We start from the raw sequence: 27,616 nt of genomic DNA, 5'->3' as shown, positions 1-27,616 counted from the left end.
TGGGTCCAGGCACCGGGGGACAGATGGAGCCTTTCTCCTGTCCCAGGCCAGGCCAGGACCCTACCATTGCCACATTTTCAGCTGGGATACATCAATTCAGGCCCCAGCCTGCAGGGATTCTTCTTCCCTTGGACTGTAGCCAGGCCCCCAGCTCAGGGCCAGGTGGAGAAGTGTCGCGGGGACCCAGTTTGGACTTGAGCCCCAGGGTTAAAGGGTGGTCTCACCCATTCTTGGGTCTCTAGGATGTGCCTTGGTGCTCAGCTCTTGCCTGGGGTGGGGGTGGTCTTTCTGTCCCCTCTCCTCTGTGTCTCTCTCTCCCTCCCTCCCTCTCCACCCCCCCCCCAACCCCTACACCTTGTCAGGAGGCTGATGTCCCACTCTGGCTCCAAGTGTAGCCTTGGCTCTTTCCTTTACTGGGGGCCAAGGCGGCTGGGCCTTCCAGGTCCAACTGAGACATTTCCCTGGACAAGGGGCGGTGATGGCCCAAGTCCCTTCATCATGCCTCTGTCCCCTGGCCGTCTCCCAAGGATCTCAGCCCATTCCGTGTCAGTGTCCTCTTGGCTCCTGGGCAGGCTCCTTTACAGACTCTCAGCGTTGCCTTTGGGATGGCCCCTCCCCCACAGGGACCCCTTTGGCCAATGAGGAGCTGGAGTGGGACATCGGCCCCCAACAAGGTGTGGGGGTGGGGCAGGAGGAGGAAGCAGGCACTCTACAACCACCCTGTGAGCTGGATGCCCAAACTACCATCCAGATTTTACAGATAAGGAAACTGAGGCAAGCCACAGCAAAGTGATTTCTGTGTGCCCCCCAGCTGCCTTAGAGGCTGGAAAGGTAAAGACAGGGCTCCCTGCCTCAGAGGGGCTTCCCTCCTGGTTCCTGCCCCCCTTCTGAACACCCATCTCTGGCTAGAGCTGCCTGAGCTCAAAGCTGACCAGCACATCCTGGGGGAAGCATTTATTAACCAGCTACTGTTTACCAGGCTAAGCCCTTTCAAAAGTATTGAGAGGGAGGTGCTGTTGTGATCCCCGTTCTGGAGATGAGGACACAGCACTCATGTCTGAGGCTGGATTTGAATTCTGGGCCCTGTGGCACCAGCAGCCTGGAAGCCCGAGTCCTCTACTAGGAGCCTGAATATCACACTAGGTCCAAAAGATGCTTTATTTAAAGTACGAAGTGTTTCCGGTGTCTGGGGCAGAAAAAGGAGATTGAAAGTGCCTGGTACCTCTCTTGAGGCAGCCATCAAAACCATAGCTCAACTGAGAGTCTAAAGATTAGCCAGGTGGGAGCCCCCCAAGGCCCTCAGCATCCCCAGGGGACAGTGTGGCCAGCACTGGCCCTCCTCCTCCTGGGCCTCTGACCCAAGGAGCAGCAGGTTAGTGGGGACAGGGCCGCCCAGCCCCTCAAGACGTGATGCGTAGGCTGGGTTTGGCTTCCTGGAGGGCCTTCAGTTCATTGTCCACCTCCTCTGTCCAATAAATGTCAAACAGGCTGAGGGGAGGACAGAAGAGTCAGGCCCAGGGCTGCCAGCAAATGCCATGTGATACCCAGGGTGCCCCCCTCGCCCTCTGGAGCCCACCTCCCCTCCTACCCAGGGCTCATGTGATGCCCAGGATGCCTCCCTCACCCTCTGGAGGTCCCTGGGGCCCATGTGATGCCCAGGGCATCCCCCTTGCCCTCTGGAGCCCACCCTGGAGCACCAGCTGTGAGATGCGATGCCCGGGGTGCCCCCCACCCCAGCACTCACACCAGCTGCTCCAAGGTGCAGTTGGGCTGCCTGAGGCTGGCCACCAGCTGCCTGATGCCCAGGTCACCCATCCTGTTGTTGCTGAGGTCCAGCTCCTTCAGGGTATGGTTGGTGAGGAGGACGGAAGCCAGGGTCTCACAGCAGTCATTGGAGAGTTCACAATCACCCAGCCTGGGAAGGGACAGCCGCAGCTGCGTCAGGGGCCCTGCCCTCTGCCAGAGACCAGTGGCTGGAGCCTCCAAGAGGGACCCTCATCCTTGGCTCTCCCTTCATCCTCCATCCTCCATCCCCACCTGCTCCCCAAGGGCACCTCCATCAACCAAGCGGCGGCCAACCGGGCCCACTCCAACTCCCAGCCTCTATGGGTCCCTCAGCTTCTTCCTGATCCTGCGTCTGACCACAAACTTCCCTGCTCCCCAAGTCCCTGGACTGGGGGCCCCATCTGGGCCTCTCTTGGCATGCTACAGTCCAGCCAAACTAGCCTTCCTGTTCCTCCTCTCCAAGCCTTTGCCCAGGCTGCCCCTCATGTCTGAAACACCATCCCTTCTGGAAATCATTTATTTCCTTAGGGATTTAGCTGGAGCCACTTTCTTAAAGAGACCCTTCCCCTGAGGTCCCCCTCCCATTCATTTGCTTTCTCTGAGCTCACGGAGGGTGGAGCCTGTTTCATCTTTGGCTGTCTCCCCAGGGCCCAACACAGGGCCTAGGCACACTTTTGTTCAGTCATGTCCGACTCTCTGTGACCCCACTGGGGGTTTTCTGGGCAGAGATACTAGAGGGGTTCTCTATTTCCTTCTCCAGCTCATTTTACAGATGAGGAAACTGAGGCAAGCAGGGTGAAGTGACTTGCCCAGGGTCACATAGCTGGGAAGTGTCTGAGGCCAGATTTCCTGAGTCTAGGACCAGAGGCGCTTTATCTGCTGTGGCACCCTCTAGCGCCTATGCCTAGCACACAGCAGATGCGTCACAAGAGTGTTTGAATTGGTTGGTCCCAGGAGCACCTTTTCTCCTGGAGGTTCTGGGGCCCTGGGGTTCTCTCTCCTTCCTCCCTGTGTGGTCATGTCTCCCCTTTTCTTAGATGTCTTTAGTGTGACAGCCACTGGGAGTGAAACGGCCCGCTGTCCAGTGTGGGTCCTCACCAGAGACTCTGGACCGGGCAGTCAGGGTGCATAAGCCCCTTGCTCATTTGCTCGATGCCTGCATCCTCCAACATGTTGGTGCTCAGCTGCAGCTCCTTCAGGGTCCGATTCTTCTCCAGGACAGTGCAGAAGCTGGCACAGCTGGCTACCGTGAAGCCACATGTCCTCAGCCTGCAGGAGAGGGATCATTGAGGCACTGGGGGCCTCTGCCCGAACACCTAAGGGGCTGGCACTGCCCGGACGTCTGGGGGGGGGTCCCCCGGAAGGGGTGGCGCTGCCTGGACACCTGGGGGGGCCCGCCAGGGGAAGCTGGCACTGCCCAGATGCCTGGGGGGGGTCTGCTTAGCGGGGGCAGCTGGTGCTGCCCGGACACCTTGGGGGCTAGCGCTGCCTGGACACCTGGGGGGGCCTGCTTAGGGGGGTGGCTGGCACTGCCAGGACACCTGGGGGGACCCACTTGGGGGAGGCACTCACCACAGCTCCTCCAGCTGGCAGCCAGGGTCCAGCAGCGCCTGGCACAGCAGCTCGGCCCCTTCATCAGCCAGCTGGTTACAGATCAGACTCAGCTTTGTCAAGCAGGATTTGCTCTTGAGGACCTGGGCAAGGGCCCTGCAGCCTGCGGCTGTGATGTCACACTCCCAAAGCCTGCAGGGACAAAACATGAGGCCCTCCCGGATGGAGACAGTCCCTTCCACGCTAGCAATCTGCCTCCCCTTGGGGGGAGGCGTGGCTCTCATGTTCCCCAAGTTTTCTCTTGACACTGAACACCCCCAAAGATGTCCACCTCTGCTTGCCCTTGACTACGCTAGCTCCTCCTCCAGATGGGGTCTAAGCAGAAGAGAGATCTGCCCCTTCCTAGTCCTGGGAACTTTGTAAGCTTGGCTCAGTGCCTTGCACAGAGAAGGTGCCTCACAAATGTCTGCGGACTGACTATGCGTACCCTTGTGCAGCCTGAGGGCCCATCGGCTTTCTGCCAATGCTTGTTAGGCTTATGGGCCACTCAGACACTCAGCTCTTTTCCCAAAGGTTCTGTCTGGCCCTAGGAGGCCAGTTTTAGTTTTTTTAGTTTCACGGTAGAACCTGGCATTGTTACCTAGTAAATTAGTGTTCTCTCAAGTGCTATAAACCTTCACCAGCCCTTTACCGAAAGTGGGATTTGCCAAGCCCACCTCCTATCCACATTCTCCCATTCTCCCAGGTTCCCAGGCAAGGATTCCGACTGCCTGGATTTACAATAGGAGGAAACCACGCTGCTCTCCTTGCAGCTCAGGAGGTGTGCAGAAAGCTCCCTGAGGACCTTGGCTTCCACAACAGTTGCTGGGGATAGCCCCTGGCTAAGGATGCCTCTAGGCCACTCTGTAAATTCTCCAGGGCGTCTAGCTTGGGCTCCTAACTTCAGGAAGAACTAAAGCCCAGGCCAAGGCCTCCTCACCACAAGGTCTTCAGGTTGCAGGCTGGGCTCAGGATCCCCTGGCACAGCTGCTCCAACCCTGCATCTCCAATCTTGTTTTCTCCCAGGCACAGCTCCTGCATAGATTCCTTGGTTTGCAAGATGGTACTGAGGTCCTTGCAATTGGCAGAGATGACTCCGCAGCCCTCTAGCCTGTGGGAGAAAGAGGGGGTCGGCCTCCGTGAGGCCTGTGCCAACGACACCTTTTCCTGCCAAGTAGGAAACGTGCCACCTCGGGAAACCCCTTCCTGGTGCCAGGGCCCACTGTGGAAGGTAGCTGGCTTCTGCTCCAGGGGCTGTAGAGGCACCCACAGATCTAGTCTTTTTAGCAAAGGCTGTGGGAACAGAGCCCAGCTCACTGCCATCTCACCTGTTCTCGGAATGGGCAAGGGATGCCATGCTGTGGCATGGCTGTGCTGGGCTTGAGGGCAGGAAGAGCTGGGTTCAAATCCTGCCTCAGACACTTTCTGGCTGTGGGACCCTTAGAAAGTCACTGCGCTCCTCCAACACCAGGTCCCTTAACTGCTAACAATAGCACCTGCTGCCCAAGGGTGACCATGAGAAGGTACAGAAATGTCAGCTCATGTGCTCATCACCATGCCCATGGCACCCACACCAGGCTGGCATGTTCGGTCATGGGCAGCCCACATCCCTTTCTGTCCCACCTGAAGCCTGGGCCAAAACTGGCTGGGAGCTGGAGCTCTGCCTCATCTCGGCCAGTCCCCACTCGGAGAAACCACGGGCAGAATCGGGTACATCCCTGAGCAGCCAGGCCTCCAAGGCCCTGGAATCCCCTCCACTGTGCCCCCAGCCAAGGAGGGCATGGGCTTGTCCAAGGTGACAGAGCTTCCAGCCAAGTCAGCCATGGAAGAGGCCTCGGAGAGGGAGGACAGCGGAGGCTGGTGAAGCAGGAGCCCGGCCCCTCCCAAATACTGGAGGAAACAAGCAGGAGCCGAGAAGGGCTAACCCTGACCCTGGCCGCCAGGCTCATCCCAGCCCCCCCCGCCCCCCGCGGGACCACACTCACTTCAAGACCTGTAGCTCACAGTTGGGGTCCATCAGTCCTTGGCAGAGAAGGGTCACACCCATCTCCCCCACATCATTGTTGTTGAGGTTCAGCTCCCGAAGGGAGCTCCTGGTCTTCAGCACGGCCGACAGAGCTTCGCAACTGGCTGTAGTGAACTCACAGTATTCCAGCCTGCCCAGAATGACAAAGGGCAGCGAGTGCCAAGCCACTGCCCACCCCCCACCATGCTCCCAAGTGGTGAAGCCAAGCCTTTGGGACACCCCTGGATCCAGCCTAGCCCTGCTCACTCACCACCTGTCTCTCCCTGTCCCCCACCCTCAAAAACCGTCCCTTGATCAGTCTGTCCCTATATGTTTCCTGGGGCAGCTCAGCGGATAGTGCTGGGCTTGGAGTTCAAATCCTGCCTCAGAGACTTCCTAGCCATGTGACCCTGGGCAAGTGGCTCACCCTATTTCCCTCAGTTCCTCATCTTCAAAATAGGGTGGAGAAGGCTCACTGCCAAGAAAACCCTGCCTGGGATCGCAGAGAATCGGACTGACTGAACACCAACCACCGCACTCTCGTGCCTTTGGGTTCCATTCCCACGCTTTCAACTCTTTCCAAAGTTACTCGTGACCTCTGAATGGCCAAAGCTACAGGCTTTCCTTCCTCAGTCCTTGACCAGCAGCCGTGTGAGCACAGCAGACACAGGGCTGGGCCGAGTCAGAGGACCCGACCTCAGATCCTGCCCTGGACGCTCCCTAGCAGCCTAACTCCCTTTGCCTCTGTGGGGGGATTAACAGCCCCAGCCACCCAGGGTTGTTGTGAGGAGGAAGCACTTAGCACAGCACCTACCGCATAGTGGGGTCCTAGGGAAAGCCTAGTTATCACTGCCCCCTCTGGCGCTGGGGACCACAATCCCACCCAAGACCCCTCTGCAGGCTCCTCCTCCAACTGAACATCCACTGGTCTCATCACCTTCCTCGTTATCTTTCCCCTCCCCCACTACCATGGGGGGCACCAGCCTCCTCCCAGCCCCACAGGTTCCCAAGTCACCCTGGGCTCCTCCTCACTACCCTCCTACCCCCACACCCAATGCGGTGCCAAGGCCCAGCAATTTCACCTCTGTGCCATCTCCCCAGTGTTCTACCTTCTCTCCTTGGTGCAGGCCCTCACCCCTCACACCTGGACCACTGCAGTAGCTGCTGGAAGGTCTGCCTGCCTCAGTCTTCCCCCACTCCAGCCCACGCTCCACTCAGCCACCATAAAGTACAGGTTTGTGCACATCACCCAGGCACCCCCTATTACTGTTTGCCTTCTGAATTCTCCATCCCCATCCAGTGGCACTGCGCTCTCTGCTATCCACACCCCAAAACCCTCCATCTCCCACTGGCTGTCCCCTCAGCCTTGGAATCCCTGGCTTCCCTTCACAGCAGGTGCTGACGAGGCCTGCAGAGTCCTTCACGAACATGACGTCTGATCCTCATGACAAACCCTGGGGGGGGGCGCTATCATCCCCACTTTACAGATGAGGAAACTGAGGCAGAGAGGTTGAGTTGCCACACAGCTCGGAGTGCCTGAGGCCAGATTTGAACTCATGTCTTCTCTACTGCAGGCCCTAAGGTCACCTTCCCTTTAGCCTCATCAGAGATCCTGTCCTATGCCAACCAAATCCTGTCCAGGCTGTCTCCCCCATTAGAGTGGAAGCTTCCTGGGGACAGGCACTGTTTTGTCTTTGGGTACCCAGCTCCTCATCCCGGGCCTGACACAAAGTGCTGACTGACTGAATGGGGCTGACCCTGCTTCTCTTCTCTTTTCACTACTGACCCCCACATGTGAGACAGAGCATCCTCAAACCTCCTTGGGCCCTCCATGAGGCCCATCATCCCACCCTGCTGGCTCAGCAGCCCCCTCCTCCTTCCCACCCTGCACTGTCCCGGCAGCCTCTGGCACCAGCGCCCTAAAAAGGACACTCTGCAGACACCAAACTAGCCCCATTGCTCTTGGCGGCCTGGCTTTGGCCGTGGGGTTCTCCAATTCCTCCCTCCTTCCTGTATCATAACCCAGAGGTGATCCAAGCAATCCTATCGAGCTTATCTCTGCCAAGTCTTCCAGATTTCTCATCCATGTGCTGATACAGGCCACTCACTACCTGCCGGGTGCTCCTGCCCCAGTCCATCTTTGAATCAGGCCAGAGGGACCTTCTTGAGGCAAAGGTCTGCTTCAAAATGGTCACAGGCCCAGTATGGCCCAAGGCAGCGGTGGGGAGACAGCAGCCTTGAGGCACAGGTGGTCTTCTACGCCCTTGGGTGCAGTTTCACAAAAGAAATCCAAACCTCCTTCCCCTCTTAAATCAAGTCTGGCTCAGAAGGCTCCTCCCCAGCTCCTCCCATGACCAGTGTGCTGGATCCCAGAAGGGTCGGAGCTGGGCCTCCCTGTCAGACCTCCACTTTCTCTGATCAGATGATCCGTACCTCCCATGCTTAGCACTGTGCCCATCTGGGAGGAGATTGGGGGTGTTCATTCCCTCCCAGACCCAGCAGGGCTGATGCTGTAGCCCGCCTGCCCCCACCCCTCAGCCCAGGCCAGGGTACTCACTCTAGCCTCTGCAGGCTGCACCTGGGGTCCATCAGGCCTTCACACAGCAGCTTCATGCCTTCATCACCCAGGTGGTTGTCGCTTAGTTGAAGGTCTATCAGGGAGGACTTTGTCTGGAGCAAGGCTGGGATCAGTTCACAGCCGGTGCATGTGATGTTGCAATTCTGCAGACTGGCAGAGATGGGGACAGAAATGGTGGCAGTGCCCTCTTGCTCCAAGCTCCCCAGATGTGCCTCGGGGAGACTGGTCCAAGCGTGGGCAGGCTCACCCCATAGAATAGCCTCTTTGGCCCGTGTCCCAGCGTAACCCACTGGGGAGGCTCCCTGGGCCCATGGGCACTCGGGACTCACTTGAGTTTCTGTATCTTGCAGGTGGGATTCTGTAGGCCCTTCAGTACCAACTGGGCCCCCGCATCTCCCAGCTCATTATTGGCCAGGCTGAGTTCTGTCAGGGATGAGTTGGCCTGCAGCACAGAGCTGATGCTGGCACACATGGCACTCGTAAGGCCACAGTCATCGAGCCTGGAAGACAAAGGCCTGGTCAGAGCTGGAGCACAGTGCTGGGACACACCCAGAGACCGGGTCTCTGAGCCCCAAAGGGAGAGGCCCTGGTCGCAGCCAGGGCAGCAGGGGCCCTCGGGCAAAGTGGGCAGGCCCTCCCTACCTGATGACGCCATACTGCTGCATAGACGGAAGGAGCTCCGTCCAGCGGGCGCTGCTCAGATCCTCACACTGAATCTCCAGGCTCATGGTGGGCAAGGGAATGGCACCTGGAGGAGAAGGTGGGGGGCAAAGAAAGGAGGCTGTGAGCCCCACAAGGAGCCAGAGCCAGTGTCTGCAGCGGCTCAAGATGGGGAGATTTACCTGCTGGGCTCCATGATTCCAGAGCCAGGGCTAGGAGCAGAACACAAAAGGTGGCCATCCCTGCCCTCGAGGCACAGCACACAATCCAGCTGCTAATTCTGGGCTCTGGGCCCTTGTCTGTCTAACCTGGACCTGATATTGAGAACCCAACATTCCCCGGCTTCTGCTAGAAGACACCCGGAGGCAGCCTGCGCCTGTACCTGCCACACAGCCTCAATCTACTGCTCATTACCTGCTTTCCAGCTCTAGCCAAACCTCCCAGAAACCAGCAGGGGGCACTGTAGGCCCAGCCTGAAATTTCAGGGCCCCAACCCCTTCCCCTTTCCCCATCACGGGGTCAGCAGTCTGGGCCTTCCCCAGGGCCAGGGGGCCGCCCACGAGACTGTCGCAAGCCGGATGCCACTGGGCAGTCCCCAAGAACAACAGGTTTGGCCAGGAGGCAGCAGGCGCGGAAGCTGGGAGGATCCCAGGGCCACCAGCAAGGGGCAGAACAGAAAGGCCGTTTCAGTGACGGCCCAAGCTGTGTCCGCCTGCCAAGACAAATCCAGGAACGAGGGAACATAACAACAAAAGGCTTTTCACACGAAAAAATCTGAACAAGTCCTTTCTCAAGGGTAGGCCAAGGCAATATAATAAACATGTTAATTCTACCAAATTTACTCATTCAGTGCCACACCAAACTACCAAAAATTATTTTACAGAGCTGGAAAATTCATCTGGAAGAACAAAGGGTCAAGGTATCAAGGGAATAGGTGGGAAACAAACTGTGAAGGAAGGTGGTCTAGCCACACCAGATCTCAAATTGTATTATGGGGCAGCGGAGGGAAATGAGTGTTATACGGTTCTATTAACAACCAATTACTAATTTGGGCTCCATAAAAGGCCAGCAGCCTCCCAAGGGTGAGGCCCAGTAACAATGAGGTCAATCCTAGCCCTCAAGGCACCTGTTCCTAAACTAGGTTGGGTGCCCCCCCCCCCCCCGGCCACCAAAAGGGACCCTCCCCTAGGGACTACTGATTTGTCCTAGCTCTCTTCATTAAAGTTTGGAGTGACCCGATCTACAAAGGAAAGAACGAGCCAAGGAAAACCGGATTGAGAACTCGACCCCAATTCCTGAGGGGCATGATTAGTCACACCTGAGGACCAGCCCCACAGCCCAGTGCTACACGCAAGACAGGGAAGAGCTAAGACCCCTCGACTGACCACCCATCAGGACTGCAAGGGGAGGTCCCAATGATGTACTCTCACATGGCTCTCACTGCACTGCCCTGTCCCTTACTGAGCTATCCTGCGCCCCCAACAATAAATGGCATTCAGCTCAGAGAAATGTCCTCCTTTTATTTACTGGTTACGTTTCCCCCCAGGCCACAGACCTCATCAAAACAATCTGGTACTGGCTAAGAAAACCAGCGGTGGATCCTTGGAATTGACTGGGTGCACAGGCTGCGTTCGGCCTTTGTTTGCCAAGAGGACCATGACATCAGGGAGATGACGACATGACTTGCAGTTGACTGTGATTTGAGTGAGGGAGGGCTGAGCAAGGTCACCAGCCTCACCTTCTCCTCCAGAGCCATCTGGGTCCAATGGCCAGATATTCCTCAGGACAACTGGAGATGGACCAGGATGCAATGGGAGACCCTGGCCCTTTCAGGCTCAGGCCTTTTCAGGTTCTCACTCTGAGTGAGGTAAGGCCCATTTAGGGAACAGGCCTCTTTAAGAAAGGAGTCAAGGGATGGACCCTTTAATTTGTATTTAATAACTAATTAAAGGGGCCATCCCTTGAATTCACTTAGGTGCACAACACACAGTAGTAAGTGCCCATAGTAATCTGCTGCTGTTGTTCAATCCTGTCCACCTCTTTGTGACCCCATTTGGGGTTTTCTGGGCAAAGATACTGGAATGGTTTGCCATTTCCTTCTCTAACCCATTTTACAGATGAGGATACTGAGGCACACAAAGTACCATGACATGCCCAGGGTCACATTGCTAGGAAGTCTCTGAGGCCACATCTGAACTCAGGTCTTCCTGACTCCAAGCCCAGCACTCTATCCACTGTGCCACCTAGCTGCCCGTAGTAATCTACTATTTGATAAAAACCAAAGATCCACATTTTGGAGGCAAAATTCACTATTTGACAAGAAATTTCTGGGAAAACTGGAAAGCAGTTTGGCAGAAATTGGGCACAGATCAAATCTGACACCATATACTGAGCTAAGCTCAAAAAGAGTGCATGATTTAGGGAAGCAAGGAAAAGTTTACCTGTCAGGTCTCCAGATAAGGGAAGAGCTAATGACCCAACAAGAGATGAGAGCAGCACATGAAGCCAAAGAGGAAAGGGGGCAGCTGAAGCACCCCCCAGCCCAGCCCTCTCTTCTCCTTCCCCAGGAGCTGAAAGCGGAGGCAAGAAAACCAAAAGGTGACCCAAGAAGAAGGGCGCCTTCCCTTAGTCCTGCCCTGGTCCCTTCAGATAAAGGATCATGTCAAAGCTCCCTTCCCACGGCCTGGGCATCTGGGACATGGCCCAGAAGGACAGAAAGGCCCTCAGCTACAGGGTCAGCGCCTGGGGGAAATCAAGGCAGCCCATGGCCCACTGTCCTCTTGGCCCAGCCCAGAGTACCTACTACTCCTCAATCCCACCCAGATCCTTCCACTATCCCTTCTGTATAGAAGCATCAGTCTCAACCCCATTAAGCCACTGCTTAGCTAAGAATCTCACCAGCTTTATTGGACTTAATATAGACCAGGGGTGGGAAACCTGCAGCCTCGAGGCCACAAGTGGCCCTATAGGTCTTCAAGTGCAGCCCTTAGACTGAATCCAAACTTCACAGAGCTCCCCTTGATAAAAAGACTTGTTCTGTAAAACCTGGACTCAGCTGTATCCCAAAGAAATCATAAAAATGGGAAAAGGACCCATGTGTACAAAAATATTTATAGCAGCTCTGTTTGTGGAGGCCAAGAATTGGAAATTGAGGGGGATGCCCATCCATTGGGGAATGGCTGAACAAGTTGTATGTGATCGTGATGGAACACTATCGTGCTGTGGAAAGGCGGACTTCAGAAAAACCTGGAAAGACTTCTATGACCTGATGCTGAGTGAAGTGAGCAGAACCAGGAGCACACTGTCCACAGTAAGAGCAACATCGTTCAATGACCAACTTTGATAGACTTGGCTCTTCTCAGCAATGCAAAGATCTAAGACAACTCCAAAAGCGTCAAGATGGAAAATGCTGCCTTCATCCCGAGAAAGAACTCTGGAGTCTGAATGCAGATCGAAGCGGGCTGTTTGTTCTCTTTTTTGGTTTTGTTTCTTCTTTCTCATGGTTCCTCCTCCCATTTGTTCTAATTCTTCTTTACAACATGACTAATGTGAAAACATTTAATATGAATGTACATGTAGAGCCTGTATCAGACTACATGCCATTTTGGGGGAGGGGAGAAAATTCAGAACTCAAAATCTTATGGAAGTGAATTTGAAAACTAAAGACAATTTTTTTTTTTACAAAAGGAAAGAAAAACCTCAGACTCAGTCAAAAGGCCACATCCAATGACCTAGAAGGCCACATGTGGCCGTAAGGCTCAGGTTCACCACCCCTGGAAACCTTGGTCACTTGACCAGATTTGAGTGGGTGAATTCACTCCAGGCCCCATGAAATTTGTTCCAGGTGGACACCATCCTGTACCCTGACATTTCAGGTTTCCCAGCAACCCAAACCGTGTCACCTTCATGCATCTACATTCCAGCCAAACTGGCCTCCAGTACCCATCCGGCCCCCAAGCCTTTGTCCTTGCTCTCCCTGATGCCTGGCATGCTGTCTCTTCTCCCTTCGGCAAGAAGCCTTTCCCCCTCTTAGCCCTTGGGGCTCTCCTTCCCCAGTGAGCTGGTATCGCATCCTCTGCATTCTGGCTGTAAACCCTCTGAGGGCAGGGGCTGCCCAGCATCTGGCAGAGGGCCTGGCTGGGAGCAGGCAGTTTGCCAATGTCTGAGGAGTCAGACGGGTGGAGAGGGGAGGGGCTGGGCTGCCACCTGGGAGCCTTCCCAGCTTTGGCCTCTCCCGGGCCCCAGAGCAGACGTGCACTAGCTAGTCTGGCAGAGCCTGGGCTGAAGGGCCACCATCCCACAACTCCCATGTGCCTCAAACGCCAAACGAATGCTAGGGAACCCCTCACTCACAGGATCCCCCTCCCTCCCACCTTCCTTCTTCTTCCAGCCCCACTCCCCTAAAAAAAACTACATCAGTGTTCCTAGGGCACCCATCTGGCTAGGACTGTCACTCCTGAAACTTTCTGGGCTGGCATTCAAAACCTTCCTTCCGAGTCTTAGCTATAGCCGACCTTCAGAAACCTGTCTCAGCTGGGTCTGGGGACTGCCCCACCCTCCCCTCCTCTCCCCTCCCCCAGCAGCTGGAAGCACACTCGGAGCTACATAGTTCAGAGCATCCTCCTCCTTGGCCAGGGCTGCCACAGGGAGGGAGGGCCTGGCAAGACCCTGCTTACCTGAAGCTGGAGAGAAGGGAGCCTCTAAAGGCCGAAGGAGATGGAGGGAGCCAGGCAGCAGCAGCTACACTGTCTAGGCCAGGAATGTGACTCATGCCCCATGACTCAGGTTGTGAGCCCATGGCTCCTCCCCCAGGGCCCCACCCAGGCCCTCCCAGTCTCCAGGGACCTCAAATGGGCCAGCCCAGCAATGGATGTAGAGTAGGCCAAGACTCTCACTGGGAGGAGGAGAAAGCAGGGAAAGGGAAGAGGAGCAGGGGGAGGGGAGGGGGAGAGGAAAGGAGGGGGAAAGGGAGGAGGAGAGGAAAGAAGGCGGGGAAGAAGGGGGCCTCACCGTACATGGTCAGGGGAATCCCAATTTCTCCCTCCTAGGCCTGCCCCTCCACCCTGGACAGGAGGGTCCACTGGGCTGAGAAAGCTAGAATCCTCTCCACTAGTCTTTCCACTAAGGAGAAAAATGCCCCCTGGGGTGGGGTTTCTAAGAGTAGCTTTAGAGAGTTATCCCAGAGCTGGAATGGGGAAGTGGACCAGAAGTGAAATCTGATCTCTGATAGTGACCAACTTTGTGACTCTGAGGCAGCTTCCTCACCCAAGGGGATATTGGTGCTTATCTCCCGGGGCTGTCTCAAAAGAGCCAAACTTTAAAATGTTATTCAAGTGCCATTTCTGATTATATTGTTATCAGGCTGATGTTCCCAGCTGGAAGTGGCCTCTGACGTTCCCGTTTTAAAGAAGTGGAGACTGAGGCTGGGACCCAGGCTCCTGGTCAGTCACTCTACTTTCTCAGAAAGCCCAGGAGGTGGAAAGCTGGGGGCCACATGAAGCCCTGGGGGCCTGCTGGCCTTCCAGGACCAGCCTGTCCTCGCCTGGGAAGTTGGGGGAAGGGAGCTGACAGGCACCAGCACAGGTCAGGGGTGGAAGCAACTCCATCTCAGGGGTGTTGGGAGGACCAGATGAGATTCCATAAGATGATAGATAAGCCCAGTGTCTGATGCTGGGGAAGCACCTGATAAAGGTCTGTTCTCTCCCCTCAGACCAGATGGGGCGGACCAAGAGGCCTGCCCCCTCCCCCGAAGCTGCCCAATATGCCCTTTGACCTCCAGAGCAATCCCCTTAGGGAGGGGTAGCAAAAGCTGACCGGCCAACCCCCCTGCCCCCTACTACCTAAGCAGTGGCTACTCTGAAAGCTGGCCGGGAGCCCACGACCGCTGGCCCTAGGCCCCTGCACGGTCTGTCTCCCCTGTGATCTCGAGCGCCAAACACAGGCCAGCGGCCCGTGGGCGCCGGGAGCCGGTCTGGAACCACAGACCCTCCCAGCTCACGGTCTGGGGCAGAGCCCTGGACGGGTCCTGCCGCGGGTGGCGGAGGTGGGGCCGCCCTCTCACCAGCTTCCGGGAAAGGAGAGCCCCGGCTCCGGGGACAGCTGGGCGCGGGGCCACCCCGGGGGGCCGGCAGCTGCAAGAAGGACGAATCGGGGACCCCGTGGCCCGCGGGCACCAGAGTCAGCGTCAGTCTGCAGCCCGCGAGGACCCCCCCGGGCAAGGGCCAGCCCCCGCCGCTCCCCCGAAGCGCGACCCGCGTCTGCTCACTGCAGTCCCGGGGCAGCCGCGTGGGGGCGATCTCGCGCGCGCGGGCTGTGGATACAAGCCCGGCGCGGAGGGAGGGAGGGGCCTTACAGACAGGCGAGGGCGTCTCGGGGCACGCAATGGCCTCATGCGGGCGCTGCGTCTGCGTGTCTGCGCGTGGCGGGGCGAGGCGCGTGGGAGGAATGGGGGGGGGATGGGGAGGGGAAAAGAGGGAGCGCCCTCACCGTCCCACGGCCGTCCCCCCCCCCCCCCCGCCCCCCTGTGCCCCGGACCCGGGACCGAGGCCTCAGAGAGGACCAGGCAGCCAGGCAGGGCCAGCCCCCGGCAGACTCACCTCTGCCTCGCTCCTTCTTCCCTCCCTCCCTCCCTCTGGGCCGGGCCGGGCCAGGAGTCCTGCGGCGGCGATAGCTACGCAGCACTGGAGGAGGCCGGAGGCCCTTCTGGGTCCGTTAACCAAGTCACGGGGGCGGGGCCAGAGAGGGCGGGGCTGGGCAGGGTGGGGGCGGAGCGAGAGCTCCTCGCTCCCGCAGATCTCGCTCGGGTTGCCTCAGCACCCTAGTTACTTTGTATTACTGTGTATAACTTTGTGTACCCGAGGCTGTCTCCCAGGGTCTTCTTCCCCCTGAATGCTGGAGAGCCTTGGCACAGCTGCCCGCAGGCCTGGGATCTGAAGCTCCCTCGGCACAGTTCAGGGCAGCAAATATTTCCAATCCCTCCAGTTGTCTGCCCGCCTCTTCTCTGTCCTCCCGCTTCTGGACCGCTCTGCTGCCTTTGACCCTGGGGAGGACCCTCTCGTCCTGGATCCTCGCTCCTCTTCGGGTTTTTGTGGCCCTGGTTCGTTCTCCTCCAACCTGTCTGATCTCTCCTTGCCTTTAACTTGTAGGGGTTCATCTTCCGAGGCCACGCCCCCTGCCTGGGGGTGTCGGGGTCTGTACTGGACTCTCTGTCCTGGTTTCGATCTCTTGCTTCAGGACCTCATCTGCTCCCCTGGGCCTCCGTTAGCTCCTCTCGGCAGATAACTCCTCGCTTCCAGCCCCAGGCTCTCCCTGAGCTCCAGCCGCACATCACCCAATGCCCAGCTGGCATTTCCAACCGGGTGCCCCATAGACAACTTAAACTCAACACGTCCTAAGCCTAACACTTCTCTTTCTTCCCAGGACCAGCACTCTTTCCAGCTTCCTTCCTTCCTTCTGTCCAAGGTCCTGCATTGTCTCGACATTATCCTGGCTTCCTCCTCCAGCTCCCTCACCCCACGGATCTGGCCCTCCTAAGTCCCTTGGTTCACATCCCATCTCTCAGCTGGATAATCGAAGGAGGCTCCTCGCTGGGCTCCCTGCCCCAAGTCTCCCCCCAGTCCAGACCATCCTCCCCACTGCCATCAAAACGATTTTCTTTAAATACAGATCTGACAGTCACTCTCCTATTCCACCGACTCCAATGCTTCCCTGCTGCGCGTTGGAGAGAACGTACCCACCTCTCTGTTTGGCTTTGAAAGCCTTTCCCGACTTGGCCCCGGCATGGCTTTTCGACCTTCTTGCACTCCTCAGGCCAGACAGGCCTTCTCTCTGCTCCTCAGCCAGGGCTCTCCAGCTTTCACCTTCAAGTCTTTGCACTGGCTGCCTCCAGCCAGGTCTGCATCCCAGAATCCTGAGCTTCCTCCTGCAGAAGAGTTTTGCCCATACCCCCAGCTGCCAATGGTTTGCTGTCTACCGTATCTACAAGCGGGTGATTTGCCCGGAGGATGAGTGGTAGCCTTTGGAGGGCAGGGGCCATTCTGTGCCCAGCACACAGCAGGTGCTTAATCGATGCCTCGAGATTAATTGATCTGCAAATCCGATGGCTCCGCAGGCTTTGCCTTCATCTCGGGCACTTTATACACTTCCATCTGTGGAATGGGCACGGTTCTTGCACTTCCCTCTCCCCGGGCTTGGAGTGCTTTACAAATGGCCGTCATCCCCCCTGGCTCTGCCCACCAAGATCAGTGGCCTCGTGTGGCTGGGGCTGTGGGACAGAAGGGCGGAGACAAGAAGGCACCGAATCTTCCCGCGGGCCCCGGGAAGATGAGCCGTTGCGCATGTGCCCAGGCCTCGGCCTTTCAGTTCTGACTCCACTGGGTGGCGCTGCTGCTCTGCTGGTGGGCGGGGCAGGAGGAGGGAGAAGGGGGCAGGGAAGAGGAGAGAAGAAGGGAGGGGGAGGGGCAGAGAGGAGGGAGGAAGGGAGAGCGAAATGGGGGCGAGAGGGGGGAGGAAGGGGGCGGGAAGGCTTCTGCTCCGCCCACATGCTGGAGGGGGAGGGGAAAGGAGGGAGGAAGAGGAGGAGGAGGGGGAGGAGGGCATAGGCGGGGGATGCAGGGTTGCCCGGAGCCTTCTCTTCTGTCTCCTCGAGAGCCTCCGGAGCCTGAGCGGCCGCGGCCGCCTCCGCCTCGGCTGCTGCAGGTAAGGGAGCCAGCCAGCCCACGGGCGAAGGGATGCTGCGCGCGTGGCTGCCTGGGTGGGTGCCCCCCCTCGAGTGGCAGAGCTGCGGCGGAGCTGGGTGTGACCCTGCGTGGTTCTGGCGGACCGCCGGGGTGACACCCTGTGTGTGCCTGGGCCATGCCAGGGGCCAGGACCCTGGTCAGGGCCAGCCTGGGGGATGGGGATGCAGGGCCCGGCTCTGGGCACCCATCAGGCACACACCCTCGGGCTGGCTCCACGTGGGGCCAGCTCGCTGGGGGTGGGGGCGGGGGGGGGGGGTGCCCCAGATGGCAGTGGGCAGAGAGAAGCTGCCCCGAGGAGCTTGGGAGCCCCTCCCACAGCCAGGCAGAGCCTGGGAAGGGGCCCCAGGAGTGGTGGTAATCCCCTCAATCCCAGGCGCCTGACTGGAGTCAGCCAGGGCCCGGACTCAGCAGCCTCATCCCTGGCCATCCCAGGGGCTCTCAGAGCTGGACTTGCTTCATTTCTCAGACCTTCTGGCCCTGATCTTGTATTCTCCCTTGACACCAGGGCTCTCCGGGTATCCAACTGAAGTCCAAGTGGTGAGGCCCCAGCTCCTGAGAGCAATCTTGGCCTATCTATAGTCATTAGGCAGTGGGGCCACCCCATTTCTCCAGCAGGGCCAGGGTACTCCGAGGTGCTTCTTCTGTCAAGGGGAATGCTGGGCCTGGACCTGGGCCCCAGGGGGCCAGAAGTTTGGGTAAATGGCAGACACTGGTGAAATCCCACCCAGCATTGTGTTCTTGAGATGAGGGCCCAGTCCTGGAGACTGTTCTCCTGAAGCTACCTTCAGCCTGACTTCTTGTGTCTGATTGTTACAATTATTCTTTCTCTCCCTCAGTGTTGGGCTGTTGACAGCTTCTCTCCTCATTCATGTGTGGTGAGAAGGGAAACTAGGACCCTGAACTTGTCAGAGAAGACATTCAAATAATAGCAAATGGGCCATGGCTGAGCAGAACACCAGCTCATGAACTCAGGGACGGGATGGCTATTCTGGGGACTCATGTGATGTGATGACATGTGGTTCAGTGGTTAGGGCCTCCATTTGGTCAAGGAGAAGCAGCAAGTTCTCAACCCCTGATCAGCTTCAGAGGAAGCCCATAAAGCACCTACTGTGTGTCAGGATTTGACTGCAGCCCCTGCCCTTACAGAGCTGACAGTTTAGTGAGAAGGCACAGCTTTAACCCATCTGAGAGATGGAAAACAAGATGAGGCCATGGAAGGGCCCTTTGGGGGGTACGGCGCTGACACTGGTCTCAAGGGCTGGACATCTGGGGCCTCTGTGGACTCAGCTGTTCTTAGGCTGGAAGGCCTTGAACAGAGGCTGCCCTCCAGTTTGGAGGATCTCTGGGGAGTCGGGAAATGCTGCTGTTAACAGCAGAACCATGAACATCAACCATTAACAGTTCTGACATTTCCTTATCTGGAAAATGAGAGAATTGTACTAGGTGACATCCAAGGACCTTTCTAGCTCTGACAGGCTAGAATCCTCTGTGCCTTAGTTTCTCTAGCTGCAATGAAGGTCTGCCTCCCTTCTCTCTCATTAGCTCAGGACTGAATCAAGCCTGTCCCACCATGTGGGGTGGGAGAGGTCTGAGCCCATTGGAGGTCAGGCATGGCAAGGCTTGGCAGGGCTGACCCAGGGATAGCCTGGCCCCGGAGAAAGCTATTGAGCAAGCAAGGGCTACAGTGGAACAGTAGGTGGGGGGTTTGGGGGAGGCTGCCCACTGTGTCTGTGACAAACACAAGCTGTGACTCAGAATGGGCTTGGCCTAGCCCCAAAGGGCCCATGCTGTGCCCACTCACCTTTAGGCCCTGGCCCTGCCTGTGTGCCTCAGTTTCTCCATCTGAGAACAGGGTGCCACTGGAGTACATGGTGGTGAGTGATAATTCTAATCCTCCCAGTTCTTCCCAGAGGCCAGGCAGTTTGCAGATTCTTAATGTTCGGAGAAGCTGATTCACTGGCCCAGCAGGCGGGAGTGAAAGCCTGGCCAGGGCCCTTGCCTTTGTGGGTGGTGTGCCCAGCATGTGGACCTCAGACCTCTGAAGGGCCGGCCCAGCCTCGGCAGGAGCCATAGTGTCAGAGGAAGGCACAGAGTTGTGATCTGGACTGTCCCTACTAGGTCGGGGCTGCCTGGGAAGATGGGGAGCTCCCCTTCACCAACTGTCTTCCAGTGGAAGTAGATGACTTCTTATCTTGGCCTTCTGTACCTTGACGCCTCCCCAGAAGCCTGGGCAAGTTTTGGGACCTGAGCCCTGGGATTCCAGGGCACGCAGGCAGGGTACAGCTCCCAGATGCTTCTCCAGTGAAGTGGCCTGTTCCCTCAGCCTCCTCCTTGCTGGCCTCCCCACCTTGGGCTGCTGGGATAAGTAAGGCCTGGGCCTACCTCTGGCTCTCTCTTCACCCCACCCCCCTGCTCCTCAGGGCTTTCAGGAATCTTTCCTCCTGGAAGCAGATGCCCTGTGGGCAGAATCCCCAGCGGGGCCTGGGACTGGGGCAGCAGGCAGCCAGCCCAGGGATGCCAACACTGTGTGCAGATGTCTGTCTGAATGGGTGGTAGCATAGATCCCCTCTGGGGGTGGGGGTTTGGAAATGAGGAAAGGGGAGGGGGACCAGCCTGCTCCAAGGAAAGGCAGGGAGCCTGGATGGGCGACTAAAGGCAGGGAGGGACTGGGCTCTGGCCTTCACTAGGAAGGTTGCTGCCCTGTGCCTGGGCAGTGTGTGTGCGTGTGCGTGTGCGTGTGCGCACACATGTGTGTATCTGTGTGAAAATGGGAGAGGGGAATGTTTGTGCATGTGTGTGTGAGAGTGGGGGAATATTTGTGTTTGCTTGTGAGAATAGGGGGGATGTTTGTGTATGTGAGAGAGGGAGTCGGGGGATGTTTGTGTGCATATGTGAGAGTGGGGGGGTGTTTGTGCATGTGTGTGTGAGAGTGGGGGAATATTTGTGTTTGCTTGTGAGAATAGGGGGGATGTTTGTGTATGTGAGAGAGGGAGTCGGGGGATGTTTGTGTGCATATGTGAGAGTGGGGGGGTGTTTGTGCATGTGTGTGAGAGTGGGGGAATATTTGTGTTTGCTTGTGAGAATAGGGGGGATGTTTGTGTATGTGAGAGAGGGAGTCGGGGGATGTTTGTGTGCATATGTGAGAGTGGGGGGGTGTTTGTGTGTATGTGAGAATGGGGGGTATTTGTGCATGTGTGTGAGTGGGGGGCGTTGTGCATGTGTGTGCAAGAGTGGGGTGGGGCACATGTGCTCACCCTGGCAGAAATGGGCAGAGGAAGAAGACTCGGTGCCTTCAGCTTTCTGTCCTTGTCCGTGGTCTCATAAAAGTTCCACCTATAATTTGGGACCTTTGGAGAAAGCTTTGTGATGGCCTCCAGGCCCTGTGTCACAGGGTTGCTCCCTGACTACAGTGAATCCATCCTCGGGGGCACCCAGCAGGTCCGGAGTTAACTCTGGTCTCTCCAGGAGCCGGCTCCAAGCCACAGTCCATGGCCCCTTCCCTCAGACCCGCCTAGAGACAGGCAGTACTGGGGCCTTGTGGGCCGAAGTCTCTTCTTGGGGAGGCTTGGCTGCAGACCTGGGAAACCTGCTGAGTCCTCAGGAAGGCTGGAGAAACAACTCAGAAACTTGCGTGTGGAAATTCTGAATCTCTCACCTTCCCTGATAGAGAAGTGAGGACAAGGGTGTCCACGTAGCTCTTCTGCAGGCCTCCCCTAGCGTCTCTGGGACTTGAGCCGGGGAGCCCACCGGTGCTGCTCTCGCCCCTGGTGGAGGCAGTGTGGGTAGAAGGCAGTGGTTAAGAGTCAGGAGGTTTGGCTGGAGGTGGCAGCCCAACTCCCCCACTTACCTGTACTGTGACTTTGGACATGTCGCCCCTATCTCTGGGCCTCAACTTTCCCACCTGTAAAATGGGGGGGGGGGGGTGTCTCTTCCAGCTAGGTTGTTCTAAGAGGCAACTTGGTGAGCTGCTATAGTGGCGTCCAGTAGAGAAAGCCTCCTCTGGAGACACAGGGAGCCAGAGGACAGACCGACTGCTGCCAGGCCCCCAGGGTGCCTCTCTGGTCTGGCTGGTGGCAGCCCTGACACACAGCGGGTACAGATGGCCCTCCAGACTTCCCTAATTTTATTCCCACCTCTTTTTCCCTTTGCCCCTGCAGCAAAGGTTGCCTGCCCCGAAAGAAGCTTGTGGGGAGGGGGCGGGGTTGGCACAATTTCAGAGAAGAGCTAAGCCCTGGTTTTCCTGCGCTTCATTGGCTGGGAATGTTTGCCCTAGTTAATGTGGGTGGCCATGCTCAGAACCCTGTGTGAGAGAGCCCTAGAGCAGAAGTCTGGCGGTCAGGCCATCTTGCCTCAGTGACCTCACCTGCTAAGTGGACATAAGGCCAGGGTTGCCGAACAGCTTTCAGGCCCCTCCTTGATGAGTCTTAAGGGACCCCAGGAGGGTGTAGCCAGTAGCGCTTGATGACCTGGGGTGGGGGAGGCAGATGGAGCCGCTTCAGCCTAGCGGTGGAGTGTGGGGACAGGACGGAAGCCCAGTCACTGGGGCTTGTTGCTGAGTGAGGGGGAGGGCAGGAAGTGGGGGTGGGGACAGCCTGTTACAGGAGCTTGGCTGAGACAGGAAGGGGGAGGTCTGGGGGAGTTTGTGGGAAGCATAGAGGGGTTCTCTCTGTCTCAGCCTGAGTAAGATGTGGTGCTAGGGAGGACAGCACAGGCCCTGCCTTAGGTGAGCTCGGGTTGAGGCAGGCCAGTGGAGAGAGAGACTCTGGGCCCTTGTGGGGCTCAGCTCTGAAACAGGAAGCTGGTCCTGAGGGCTGAGTCCTGTCTTCCTACCACTCAGCCCCCCAAAGACAACTCTACACACGGAGGTCTGGGCTGTGGTGGGGGAGGTGTAGAGGAAGGAAAGCCACAGGGAGAAGCTACCCCTGGACCCAGGCCTCGAAGGCTCACTCAAAAGCTAGGGAAGGCAAAAGGGGAGCAAACATCAGAGTTTGGGAGAGTTGTAGGGAAGACTGCTCCTGGGTTTTAAGCTGGCTTTCACACTGCTCCCTGGGCCCCTGCCTCCCAAGCCACAGCTCTGCCAGCACCTGCGGCCTTCAGGAAGGGCTACGAGAGATGAGCAAAGGGGGAGTCGTGGAGGGCTTGGGTTCAGGGAGTGACCAGTCAGAGCCGGGCTGGGCCAGAGGACAGTGGGAGGGGAGTGGGTCCCAGGAATGGAGCTTGTGCTAGCTCCTGTCACTGCTAGCTTTTGTATAGCATGAATAAACAAAGCATGTTCTCATCCTTACAACAAACTTGAGGGAGGCACATTGTACAGATGAGGAAACTGAGGCAGACAGGGGCAGTGACTTGTCCAGGGTCACACAGGTCTGAGACTGGATTTGAACTCAGGTCTTCCTGACTCCAGCCCAGCACTCTGTGCATTCTGGCACCCCCAGCTGGTCCAGGAGAAGCTACATCTGTTAAGATGTTAAGAGTGAGCCAGGAGGTGGCGGTTCTGTTTTGATTAATGCGTCTTTAGAAACAGCGCTGCCAGGACAGCTAGGTGGCACAGTGGATAGAGCACTGTTGGGAGGACTTGAGTTCAGATCCAGCTTCAGATACTTAACACTTACTAGCTGTATGACCCTGGCCAAGTCATTTAACCTAGACTGCAGACAGAGAGAGAGAGAGAGAGAACACTGCCAGCAGTCTCCCTCCATGCCCCAGAAAAACCTACCTTGTACAGTTAAGAAAAATGCATCAGTCCTCTTTCTGTGTCTGATAGCGTAAGCCTCATTCTTCACCTTTGCTTCACCACGTCTCTAGCAAGGGAAGGGAAGAACTCTGGAGTTGACTGGTCATTGTGTTTGTTCCCTAACCCTTTATACATATCTTCCCATGTCTCCTTGCATTGGTCGGTTCCTATGGCACAATGATGTTCCATGACATTCACATATTCCAGTTTCTTAAGTAATTCCCCAATTGATAGGGCTGCCTATTTGTTTCTAGGCCTTCACTGCTCTCCAAAAGGCTGCTGGAATACTTTCGTCTGTGTGAGGCCTGTATACCCATCTTTGACCTTGGGGTATAAGCTCTGTGATGGGATCACTGGGTCAAAGAATATGAACAGATTAGTCACTATTCTTAAATGATTCCAAGCTGTTTCCCAGAATGAACACAGCATTTTACAGCTCCACCAACCACGTATGAGTATGTCTGTCTTCCCTCAGCCCCTTCAACACTGACCCTCCCAAACATCTTCCCTAATGTGCCCAGTGGGAGAGAAAGCTTCAGCATTGTTTTCATTTGAATCTCTCTCGTCAGTAGTGATTTGGAGCATTTTCCCAAGTGGCAGTGGCTCATTTGTATTTCTTCTAAAAACTGCTCGTATGTTTTGTGCCCTTCTCCATTGGAGAATGGCTCTCAGTGTTCTCTGGGTATCAGGCTTTTACTGGAGAGATCAGATGCCAAGGTTTCTCTGCCCCGCTGATGGCTCTCCTTCTTTGCTTTGCTGTATGGAGTTGGTTGGTCCCATACCTTTTCCACCTCTCTCTGACTCTTGTACAGCCTTTGGCTCAACTCTTCTGCCTGCTGGGCCCTGGAAATCTTCCTCTTCTGTGGATGAACCTGCCTTTATGGAAAAGGGGGAAGAGCAGTGGGGTGGGAGTCAGGTCCATGGGCTGCCGATGGTTCTGCCCATGACTTGCTGAGGAGCCCCAGGGAAGCTCCTGGATGCTGCCGAGCCTCGGTTGACACATCTGTAGAATGGGGTGGGGTGCAATTCTTGTGCTGGAAGGACCTTTGAGGCCCCCAAGACCAACTGTTTCATTTTACGGGCCCAGAGACATTAATTGAGTCATAGAGCTAGTAAGTGTCCGAGACAAGATTCAAACCCAGGTTTTTCTGACTGCCCTTCAGTCACATGGCATAGAGAGCATTTAGGAAAATCTTCTTAAAGTGTTCATGGTAAAGCACCGAGGTTCTCTGGATGTCGGCCCTCAGTGGCCGGGGGGGGGGGGGGGGGACACAGACTGAGGGGTCAAATCAGATGCTGGGGGAGGGCTCTGCCTGGGGCCCTGGGAGCCAGGCCTGGGGATGGCCCTGTGGAGACAGGACCTCTCGGCAGGGGTCAAAGGGAGACCAGCCAGCCCCTCCCCCTCGTTCTCCTCCTCTCCTCTTTCGCCTAGTTATCTTCCTCCTCTTCCTAGGTCTCCTCCTCCACCCTTTGTGTCCTGCCTCTATTGGATTCTGACCCAGCACAGAGACAATGGGTCCAACTAGGCTGGCATGGGGGCCTGCTTGCTGGGTGGGAAAGGAAGGTGTACTTGGGCAGCAGGAAATCTTGGGTCAGGACCTACCTGGCTTCTGCTGACCGTGCCTTCAGGGCCAGGGAAGGCATGGCTTGGGATGCTTGCCTGCCTGGGGCAGACCCCTCACAGCTCCAATTTCTGGCTGTTTGTCCCAAGCCTCTTTGTGCTGAGCCCGGCCGACCCTGCCTGGGTCACTGACTCTCAGCAGCCAGACATCCTGACTTGTACCCAGAATGTCCTCATACAACAAGGGGTCATGTTCTTGCACAGAAGTCACCTCACTGCCAATGAAGGCAGCCCACTTTGTGAGGCTTTGCCCCTCGTCAGACCTGGTGGCCTTTCCCCGCATCATATTCAGTTCTGCCCTCTGGAGCCTAGCACCTTCCCCTTGGAGGCCCTTCCAGTGCTAGAAGACAGATTCACTTCATCCACCTCTCCTCCCCGCCCCGGCCTTCTCTTCTGCCAGCGTTGCCTCCAGGACAGGTCAGCCTGCTAAGGTGCTTGTGGGTATGATGGGAGCAGGAGCAGCACTAGCTGGGGATTGCCCCCTCCCCTTTCTACCCCCAACTATCCTGCTCCTTTCTCTGCCCCCCTGCCTCCAACCCTCCTCTGGCTGCCCTGAGAGGGGCCACTGGAAACCATCACACATCTGGGATGCCATTCTCAGCCACACTTTCCTCAGAACCTCAGCCAGGCCATGGCTCGGAGGCGGGTGTGAGGGACTACACCCCAGAGGCTCTCTCAGTGTTCTTGCTACTAGAAGAGGCATAAGGACTCCTCAGCTCAGCCCCCATCCAACTGGGGGCTGGAGCATGGAGAGGAACCATCAGGACAGTGTGATTCATTGATTCCCCACTCCCCCAATGAAATTACAAAGTGAGCCAGTGAGTCTTCACACCCTCAGAGCTTGCCAGGTGCTCAGCACATAGTACACGCTTGATGTTTGTTGACTGACTGCATGACCTTTCTGGGCACTCTCTGCTCCAGGTTTTGGGGATGCTGGTTCTCCTACTACCTTTCTGGTTGGCTCTTTATCTGGGCTTCTCCTGATAACTGGCTCTGTCCTCGGCCCTCGTGTTTTTTCACACCTTCTGTCTTGGTGAGCTCAGCACTTCCCATGAATCTCACCGTCATCTCTTTGCAGACTATCCTGCTGCATCTCGAATGTCTCAGCCTGGGTGTCCAGCCGACATCTTCAGCTCAACATGGCCCAAGCTGAACACCTTCTCTTTCCCCCAAACCCTGCTCCCTCCTGCCTTCCCTGTGCCCCGCTCCGCCCAATCCTCAGGACCCCAACTCCTCACTCACTCACCCCAGATCTCACTTGTGGCCCAGGCCTGCACTTCCCAGCATCCCACAGCCATTCTCTCCCCATCTCTCCCCTGGACTCCTGCCACAGCTTCCTCATGGGCCTTCCTGCCTCTGCCCCTCCATCTCCCAGTTCCTGCTGCTGTCTCTGTTTGGGTCCTTTAAGGCCCGGCTGCCACCTGACTCTCCAGGGTGGCTCCAGCCCTCTGTCCCCTCCCTCCCTCCATGCTCCTACCCAGCTGAAGAGTTTGCTGTTCCTTGTGGGTGGTCGTCCATCTCCTTCCTGGACTTTTGCCCACCTGTGCCCTTCAAGGCTTGCCTTAAGGGCTCCCTCCCAAAGGAGGCAGTTACTGAGCCTGCCAGTTGTTGGTGACCACTCCCCCACCCCATCACCGTGCAGTCCTGTACAGCACTTTGTGGTTTTTATTTTGTGTTTTCCCATTTTGTGTCTTCCCGTATCTACTTCTCTGTGAGCACATGGTAGAGTCGAACTTCCAGAGGGCAGGAATGCATTCATTTTGATAATTGTACCCCTGGGAAGGCAGGGGATTGGGGTTAAATGACTTGCCCAAGGTCACACAGCTAGTAAGCGTGTCAAGTGTCTGAGGCCGCATTTGAACTCAGGTCCTCCTGATTCCAGGGCCGGTGCCCTACTCACTGCGCCACCTAGCTGCCCCAATACCCCTGGCTCTTGAAAGCACATTGTAGGTCAGTTGATCAAGAGACAGTTATGAAGAACCTACTACATGCCAGGCACAGCACTAAGCACTGTAGTAGGTGCTTTAAAGATATTTGTTGGTTGACCAACCAAACCAATTCATACCATCTGTCTCCCTTGACCAGGGGTTGCTTTAGGTCAGATGCAGCTCCAAAATCTTGGTGGCCATGCCTTACCACGTGAGATGCCTATGGAAGTGGACAGGGGAGCTGGCCATGACAGGACCCACCAGGGGCAGTCTCCAGCGGTCCCTCTGGCTCCCCAGACTTGGGCTGCAAGGTGGAATGTGGCCACCAGCAGTGATTACAGGGGCTGGGGCACAGAGAGGCTAGGAGGGATCATTCCTACTTGGGTTCTGGGCTTCCAGGAACTAGGTCATTCTGTGAGGGGTCACCAGGAACGTCAGCCAAAGGAGGTGATCCAATGGCCGCCAACACAGGGAGTTCTGGCGTGCAGGGAGAGCAAACCTGGACAGGGTCCTGGGGTGGCCTGGGGACAGGAGGCTTTCTGAGCTCTTCTCCCAGTTCTCGGGTAAGTCCTTTTGCCCTCTCAGCACCTCTCCAGGCCTTATGTCATCTGTAAGATGAGGGCTTTGGGTGGGATGCCTTCCAAAGTCACACTGTCTGTGGTTCTATGACTTCCTTGGAAGAGCAGAGTCTGCTGTGGTCCCCAAGGGGGAACCCAAAGAGGGCTGCCTTGGTGCCTGAGATCTGAGGAGCTGGTGCCCAGCAGGTCCTGGTGCTTGTGGCCTCTGCGTGGCATGTCCTGGGAATGACCCTTCCTTCTGGCCACCTCTGAGCCAGAGCCTGAGCCTGAGCTGCCCTGTCTGAGCAGCTCATGTGAAAGGAGATGTCGTAGGCAGAAGCGATCCCTGGAGATGCCACCACAGACAGACATTCCTTTCATTTCTCTGGAAGGAGCTGGGACAGTGTCATCAGGCAGTGC

At 56.8% G+C, this 27,616-nt stretch overlaps 2 protein-coding genes across 6 annotated transcripts in view; one reads left to right on the top strand and one right to left on the bottom strand.

Annotated features, from left to right (window-relative positions):
• Positions 1-1,134: 1,134 nt before the first annotated feature.
• On the bottom strand, positions 1,135-15,348 carry RNH1 (ribonuclease/angiogenin inhibitor 1). Of its 3 annotated transcripts, none has more exons than XM_036763281.1 (10): positions 15,215-15,348; positions 8,601-8,706; positions 8,288-8,458; positions 7,938-8,108; positions 5,361-5,531; positions 4,316-4,486; positions 3,358-3,528; positions 2,884-3,054; positions 1,745-1,915; positions 1,135-1,488 (listed from the first exon to the last, which is right to left on the bottom strand). In XM_036763281.1, exons 2-10 carry the CDS (start codon positions 8,684-8,686, stop codon positions 1,401-1,403), a joined length of 1,371 nt encoding a protein of 456 aa, XP_036619176.1. In that variant the 5' UTR covers positions 8,687-8,706; positions 15,215-15,348; the 3' UTR covers positions 1,135-1,400. The 3 variants fall into 3 exon arrangements, with proteins under 3 accessions (XP_036619176.1, XP_036619178.1, XP_036619177.1); XM_036763283.1 differs by lacking the exon at positions 15,215-15,348 and adding an exon at positions 14,680-14,895; XM_036763282.1 differs by lacking the exon at positions 15,215-15,348 and adding an exon at positions 13,295-13,379.
• Positions 15,349-17,183: 1,835 nt separating this feature from the next.
• LOC118853268 (USP6 N-terminal-like protein) overlaps positions 17,184-27,616 on the top strand; it is a 32,877-nt gene continuing 22,444 nt past the window's right edge. For 2 of the 3 annotated variants that reach the window (XM_036763280.1, XM_036763277.1), the window contains exon 1: positions 17,211-17,315. The gene's annotated coding sequence lies outside the window, so the exon portion shown is untranslated. Of the gene's footprint in view, positions 17,316-27,616 lie in introns of all 3 variants that reach the window. The other variant, XM_036763279.1, reaches the window with a different exon arrangement.

Source organism: Trichosurus vulpecula, chromosome 6, assembly GCF_011100635.1.
Source record: "Trichosurus vulpecula isolate mTriVul1 chromosome 6, mTriVul1.pri, whole genome shotgun sequence".
Classification (NCBI taxonomy): domain Eukaryota; kingdom Metazoa; phylum Chordata; class Mammalia; order Diprotodontia; family Phalangeridae; genus Trichosurus; species Trichosurus vulpecula.
Note: the sequence above shows the minus strand (reverse complement) of the source record. Positions and strands in the feature narration are given on the sequence as shown.

Coding starts and splice junctions, on each gene's coding strand:
- RNH1 (XM_036763281.1), bottom strand. CDS start 8,686: ATGAGCCTGGAGATTCAGTGTGAGGATCTGAGCAGCGCCCGCTGGACG. Junction 3,529..4,315: donor TGCAACCTGAAGACCTTGTG/GTGAGGAGGCCT, acceptor TTGTCCCTGCAG/GCTTTGGGAGTGTGACATCA. Junction 1,916..2,883: donor TGCCCGGTCCAGAGTCTCTG/GTGAGGACCCAC, acceptor GTCCCTTCCCAG/GCTGGGTGATTGTGAACTCT.